The sequence below is a fragment of the Lotus japonicus genome, chromosome 3 (assembly GCF_012489685.1).
Source record: "Lotus japonicus ecotype B-129 chromosome 3, LjGifu_v1.2".
NCBI lineage: Eukaryota > Viridiplantae > Streptophyta > Magnoliopsida > Fabales > Fabaceae > Lotus > Lotus japonicus.
In genome coordinates this window covers 10,229,629-10,237,017 of record NC_080043.1, presented here as the reverse complement: position 1 = coordinate 10,237,017, position 7,389 = coordinate 10,229,629, and the positions used below count along the sequence as shown (strand labels likewise).

General features: G+C 36.7%; 1 protein-coding gene across 1 annotated transcript; it reads right to left on the bottom strand.

Moving 5' to 3' along the window:
• Window positions 1-6: 6 nt before the first annotated feature.
• Window positions 7-5,872, bottom strand: LOC130745922 (disease resistance protein RUN1-like). Its single transcript, XM_057598350.1, has 7 exons — window positions 5,565-5,872; window positions 5,281-5,469; window positions 4,088-5,186; window positions 3,129-3,404; window positions 3,017-3,037; window positions 2,146-2,925; window positions 7-1,029 (listed from the first exon to the last, which is right to left on the bottom strand). Exons 1-7 carry the CDS (start codon window positions 5,756-5,758, stop codon window positions 442-444), a joined length of 3,147 nt encoding a protein of 1,048 aa, XP_057454333.1. The 5' UTR covers window positions 5,759-5,872; the 3' UTR covers window positions 7-441.
• Between the last annotated feature and the right edge of the window lie 1,517 nt (window positions 5,873-7,389).

Genomic DNA, 7,389 nt, shown 5'->3' with positions numbered 1-7,389 from the left:
ATGGAATTGACTGCACAATCTTCCATTTCATAAAATTTTGAAGGAACAATAACCTCCTGTAGTGTGTATACATTATTATTCACATGATTCCCTCTGAATCTAATACTTCAAACTTCCCCACTCCACACATAAAACTGCTTTATACTAATAATACCCAGCAACCTTCTCTAGACTTGCACATTTATACCATCTTTTATCTAGCTGTTACATAGCATCTAGTCCAGAAATCTTGAGGGCCAGAAAAACAAGAAATGAACTCTTAACATTTTCAGAACTGTATTCATTTAAACGCACATCAACCACATGAATTATCCATTTCTCCTCTATGTTCATAAAACATGGTGCTGTCCCTCCTCCCTCCTAGAAAATATTGCAAAACACATAAAACAAGGGAATCCTATATTATGACAACACCTTGCCCGATCAGAAATTGTAGAAATCTCAATTCTGGTTCAAGCATGAACATTTTCCAATTCTCTTTACAAGTCTTGTAAAGATAGTTTTAGTTGGCTTTGGTGATGGCTCCATTTTCAAGTTAGGCGATGGATGTATGTTCACTTCAGATGATGGCTCCATTTTCCCATTAACAGATGGCTCAAATTCAACTTCCACAGTAATTGATGGCTGAATTTCCATAATGATTGACTGAGCATAAATTAGATACACAGCCGTTCCCTTAACAGTCAATCCACGCCCAAAAGAAACAATAATCTCCATATTGTCACCAGGATCAAGATTTGATTTTACACTCTCCCAATCTTCATCATTAAAGGACATTACAGTATCTTTCTTGTAGATTTGAATGGTGAATTTTGTGTGATTATTTATCATGACACTTGTAAGACATTCAGTTGCCATACTTTCAGGTGTTGATGAATAAACAACACATAAAACTATTCCCTTCAAGCAACAATCACGATCCTCTGGAACTTGAAAATGTACAGAAGGTCCTTCACCTTTATAGGCTAACCAAGAAGGATCATCACCACCCGGAAGGACAAAATTACTAGAAGCGTTGGTTGTCGATCCCTGTATCAAGAACATATATACATTCGGTTATTTAATCATTCAAATGGACTCTCCATGCCATGTAATGTGTCATTCTTAATTTCAAAAGGTGAATGTTAAATATAATGATAATATGTTGCATGAAGAAAAACAAAGAAAAGTTAACTAATAATTTTGTAACGCAATCATTAACAATAGAAAGTTAGAACCTATTCCATGCATCAATAATGGCAGCAAAACTCTTACCGAATGAAAAAGATTACCACAATCCCTATAACTGAATATATAATTCTCATAATGTTCTAAAGATTGACTTCCAACACTCCTTCTCAAATTGTGGAATGGATACAAGTCATTCCTTTCTTGCCAACAAAAGACTGTTGAGAATGTGAATCATCACCTTCCTTAGAGTTAATTTTGAGAATGGATATAACTACTACCATTATACCATACACATAAATTTACCATAACTGAAATTTAGTGTTTGTTATGTTTAATAAGTTCAATAATCAAGTGGTGACATGTTTAAAGTAGATCTAGAGGCAAACAGGAGTGTTATATATACTACATGTCAATCTATAGGCATATTATCTTGTTCTTTTCGTATAATATGAGATAGTTGATCCTCACTATGTTACATGTTTCTAGTACTTTGTGGCATTTACAACGTATCAGTAAAATTTGAGGTTAATACAATGGTTGGTGCAATTTGTGGCCTTTTCATGCCATTTAAAAGCTGCCAGTAATTACTGAAGCAATTTGTGGCATAAAAAACGGCATTTAAGCAAAAACAGCCACCAAACCAGTTGTGGCATCCGTGGTAGTGGCATTTAAGATAAATGCCGAGAACAACACTTGTGGTGCCACAATTTAACAGTATCAATGCCACTAAAAATACATTTTTTTAGTGATTCAGTGTAGACAAAAAAACAAAATGCAATTATTGAAACAACATTGGTCCACTTCTATGTGACAGACGTGACCTTATGATCAAACTTAAATTAGTTTATTGCGCAGATACTTGAATAAGTTCGTATCATATGGAAACTTTCAGCTTTAAGCAAACAAATGCAAACAGAAAATAATTCCCTAATTAATAATAAAGATCAGTAACAGCTGAGAAGGTAGAGAAGACACCTGTGGTATGCTGCTGGCAAGAGTCTCAATGACTGTGTGGCAACTTCCCAATCTTATCAAAAGTGATTTCAAGGAAAAATCTGAGATTTGTGATGCATATGATGATGATGCTTCCAAGTCCATAGAATTTACATCATATTGATCATCAAGAATTCTTCTTGACTCTTGGGTTAGTTGGATCTCCGAGTGACATTGTATCCAAACACTTCTAAGTTTTGATAGGCTGCTAAGCCATGAAGATAAAATGCCTGATCTATAATTCTGTATATCCATAGAAACTTGAGACAATGACATGCCCGGAAATAGGGGAATACGGGATAGGGGATTCATTGTTGGTGAAATCCAAGATCGAATGAGAGAAGGAAAAACATCGCGTGTTAATCCTTCATATCCACATAGGGATATATATGCTATGCTTTCCAATCTTAATATTGAATGAGGCACTTCCTTTATAGCTGTATCTTTTGCAATAAGTGTTGTCAAGGATTCCATCTGCACTATATCTTCTTCCAACTTGTCAATTTTTGAACAACCCGAAAGGATGAGAGTTTTAACTGACTTTAACTGATAGGTCTTCCCTGGGAGATTGGTAAGGCTTGTACAGCCCTCCAAATTTATTAGAAGAAGATTACTGAGATATGCGATGGAAGGGTGTAGCTCGAACAAACTTGGACAATCCTTTAGAATGAGCTCTTCTAGATTCGGTAGTTTTGAAAAATCAGGGGTGTTTACCAAGTCCTTTGAATGACTGAGATTGAGAACTTTTAGCTTCTTCAGCAACTGCAAGAAGATAAATGTTTATAAGAAAAATTTGGAGAATATGGAAAAATAGTGGTGTCCACCTATAGTCATCAACCTTTGAGTTCTATACCTTGGTTAGCTTCTTCAGCAACTGCAAGAAGATAAATGTTTATAAGAAAAATTTGGAGAATATGGAAAAATAGTGGTGTCCACCTATAGTCATCAACCTTTGAGTTCTATACCTTGGTTTCCTTCCAAACTTGTTTAATGCTGCTGTACTTTAATTCTAAAACAACTAGATTTCCCAGATAAAAGTGATCGGGTATAAATGTGGAAGTAAATCCTTTCCAATGGACCCATCTCAGTTCATGGGACAGATGCTGGTAGTCTCCAGTGAGGTCAACACTATCAAGTTGCAAAAGTCTCAACTTCTTCATCTCCTTGAAAGCATTAGCATTGAAGCAACCTCTTTCTGTTCTTTGCATCTTCAAAACCAATCCCTCAACAGTTTCTGTTCCCTATATGTGACAAAAAAAAACTGAGAAAAGTAAGGGGGGCAGCCCTTTTCATTTGCTCACATGAAAATGTAACATAAAGTTGCAGTGGTGCAACCTAATACTTATTCAAAACCAATCCCTCAACAGTTTCTGTTCCCTATATGTGAAGAATATAAATACAGAGAAAAAGTAAGGAAAACAGTTTTTATTTTCTATACATAAACCTCCAGCAGAGCAAAACAAAGTGTTTTATGATCCTGAAAAGATTGTGGGGGATATTGAAAACTCAAAAGTTTCAATATGTATTCTGATAGGGTCAAGAGGATGCAGAAGCCTCTTATCAGTAAAGTCTATGTCAGACGCAATAAGGGGAATTAGCTGAGTGCTTAATAATTAGATTAGTGCTTAATAAACCTTGTGGTTAGAGAGACTATAAATAGGAACCCATGGTTCATAGTTAGTTAGCTTTTGCATATTGTTGGGTTGTTGATTCAGTTAGGTAGTTAGAGAGCTTCAACTGAATTGGGATTCAGTTGAGCTTCTCTGTTTCTGTTATCTTCTTCTTCCTCAGGATTCTTCTTCAATCAAGCTTTCATATTCAGAAATTGTTCCAGTTCTGCATTTTCTACTGAGTATTCTGCAATCTTGTTAGCTTTTGATTTGCCAGTGCTATTCAAAAAATATATATATGTATGTATTCTTACCGTATTTTTGGTCAAAACATCATGTGCATCCTCGTGAAACCACAACCGATTGCGCTTCCCGGGATCTTGTGTTGAAGTTTCACGAACAATTTCTCTTCCCATATCTCGAACAAGATCATGCATTCCAAGCTTGTTATTCCTTTCAACTTTTAGGAGGCTCATCTCTATGAGTCTTGTTATTCCAATATCAGCATAAAATCCACAGCCATTTAATATTTCTGTAACATAGGCTCTGTCTTTACCGATAAAGAAACAACATATGTCAAGAAATATATTCTTTTCCAGCTCATCCTTTAAACCATCGTAACTTATTCTGAGTTTCTGTTGCACTTGATCATTGGGAATTCTGTCTAGTTTTGACAATACACTTTTCCATTCTTTTTTCTCCCTCTCATTTAAGTAAGATCCAAGGACTTCAAGAGCTAGAGGTAACCCTCCACAGTAAGCAACTACGCTTCTTGAGAGTTCAGTGAAGTCTTGTTCTGGACTTGCTTCGCCAAAAGCATGCCAACTGAAAAGCTCAAGCGACTCATCTTTATTCATCTCATTCATTTTGTACACATAGTCAGCTTTAAGTGAACTAAGTAACCGCACATCTCTGGTTGTAACAATTATTACACTTCCTGATGCAAACCATTCACGATTTCCACACAAGGCTTTCAATTGCTCAGATGTGGTCACATCATCAAGTATAACCAGAGCCCTTTTCCCAGAAAGAATTTTCTTAATCATAGCTGTCCCTCTTTCAATGCTATGTATCTTCTCCTTAGTTTCTAGGATATCAGAAAGAAGTTGTTCTTGTAAATCAATAGGCCCTCTTCTATCCTCATAAGCTTCTCTAATGTTTCCAATGAAACTTGCACACATGAATTGGCGATGAATTTGATTGAAGATGGCTTTGGCTGTGGTTGTTTTACCCAACCCTCCCATTCCCCAAATCCCTACCATACAAACTTTGCTCGGTTGGCTTTCAATCAACTTAATCACTTCTTGCAAGCGGGATACTAATCCAACCGGAAAATTGGTAATGGACATCACTCTGATGTATAATTTCCCGAAAACATTCTTAACAATGTTATTGATTGCTTCAGCTTCACTCCTTCAATAATAATGAACAAATGATAAATACAAAACAGAATGACAGAATTAGCATCTCTCTTTTTTTCAAGAAAGTAGAAAGAGTATTGATTTACCTGTCGGTGCTCAAATCGTAACCAGACAAATTTGCAATTTCGTGGAGCGCGGTCCTCCACCCCACCAGGTTTTCCCTTCGGCGTCCTCTTCTTCTTGAATTTACTTCCAAAGCAAAAGGACCCTTCTGATAACGCACGTCCGACGGCTCAACATGGTAAAATATAGGAATAACCAGTTGGCCATATGTTCTGCGGCATTCCATGATTTTGATGAGTTCATCAAGACACCATTTCGATGAAACATAGTTTGGGGAGAGAACCACTAAAGATATACGAGACCCTACCCTTCTATTGCTCGCAACAGTACTGATTTCAGCTCATCTCCCTTTTCAAGACTCTTATCGTCAAAAAAAGCGTCGATTCCAGCGTTTGAGAGGGCAGCATGGAGATGAGAAACGAAGCTGTCACGGGTGTCATTTCCCCTGAAATTTATGAACACGTCGTAGATCCATTGATGATTCGAGGATGAAGCAGCCATTATGATTCCAATTCGACACGAAACGAAGAAAGGAATTGAAGTCAACGATTCAGCAAAAATGCAAAATGCAGAGTAGCAGGAAGGATACCTTTGTTTTCTGGACTGTGGTGAGTATTTTTTTGAATGGCAAAGAAATAGCATTAAAATAAGGCACAAGAGGGTGCCCACTGCCCAGTACAATAATAGGAACATGAGAAAACGGGTAAATGGTCAGATTGGTCCCTAAATGTTCCCACCAACTTCAAAGTCATCCTGAAAGAATTTTATTAGGCTCGCGGTCCCCAGATGTGGCAAACGTCCGTCATATTAGTCCCTGACGTTAAAAACCTCTAACGGACGTTAGCCCTTTACTGACATGGATTTTTTTTTCCCATTCAATGCCCACGTGGAAATAGACGTTGGGGTTTATGTTTAACCCTTCAAATTAGTCCCTGAAATCATCTATATGAAGATGAACCGTAACATTTGGCGGAGAATCCCAAATTCATCAACCTTTAATTTGTGAAGCTTCGTTGTTTGAATCCTGAAATTTCATCCGCCATTGAAAGGGATTGAATGGGGAAAAAAAAATCCATGTCAGTAAAGGGTTAACGTCCGTTAGAGGTTTTAACGTCAGAGACTAATATAACGGACGTTTGCCACATCTGGGGACCACAAGCCTAATAAAATTCTTCCAGGGATGACTTTGAAGTCGGTGGGAACATTTAGGGACCAATCTGACCATTTACCCTGAGAAAACATATAAACATACCAATTATAAATAGACTAAAGATATCGTATAAAAGTAGGTGACCCCTAATGGCTAATATACACTTTTAAAGGGGTGTAATTTTACACCACTTTTTTTAACCTGCTGTAACAGGTCAACACATCTTTTCTTAAACAAATTTAATATATAACAAACTTTTAATAATACTTTTTTAAAAAAAATAATGTATTGACTTACTATAACTGGTCAAAGTAAGAGGTGTAAAATTGCACCACCACTCCAAAAGTGGTGCATATTAGGGGGGACGCCCTTTTAAGGGACAGAGAGGAGTTGTAGCTCCGTCAAAGTATGGGGCTCGGCACCCCACTTAAAGTGGGAAAATTACGTTAAAGTTCATACCACTTATTCGATACGAGATATAAAATTTTGTATCCAATACGGGATATAAAATTATGTAACTGTTTTAGTTTGTAAAGGCAGAGACATTTTCAAATTCATTTCATTTGCTCCAAACTTTTCCTCTCCTTCAAACCCTTTCCCCCCCCCCCCCTTTGAAAAAAAACTTCTTGCCACTTCTGATTGATCCAAGCTTGTTGGGTTTTGATATTGGGACTTCATCATCTTCATCAAAGCGTCCATAACCTCTGTTCTTCATCATTTTCAACCTAGAGGTAAGTTTTCATTTTCACCATTTTACTTTAAATTAGTTCAATCATTCAACCCCGGGCTAGTTTCATGATGATTAATTAGAGTTTTTTATGGCTGGAATGGTTTGTTTTGGCAATGGGTAAGTTTTGCAACTGAGGTGGTCATCAATGGAGGTTTTGATCGATACGGAATATAAACTTTCGTATTGAATACGAAATATAAAATACTGTATTCAATACGGAAGTTTAAAACTTGTATTGTCATTATTTAGTAA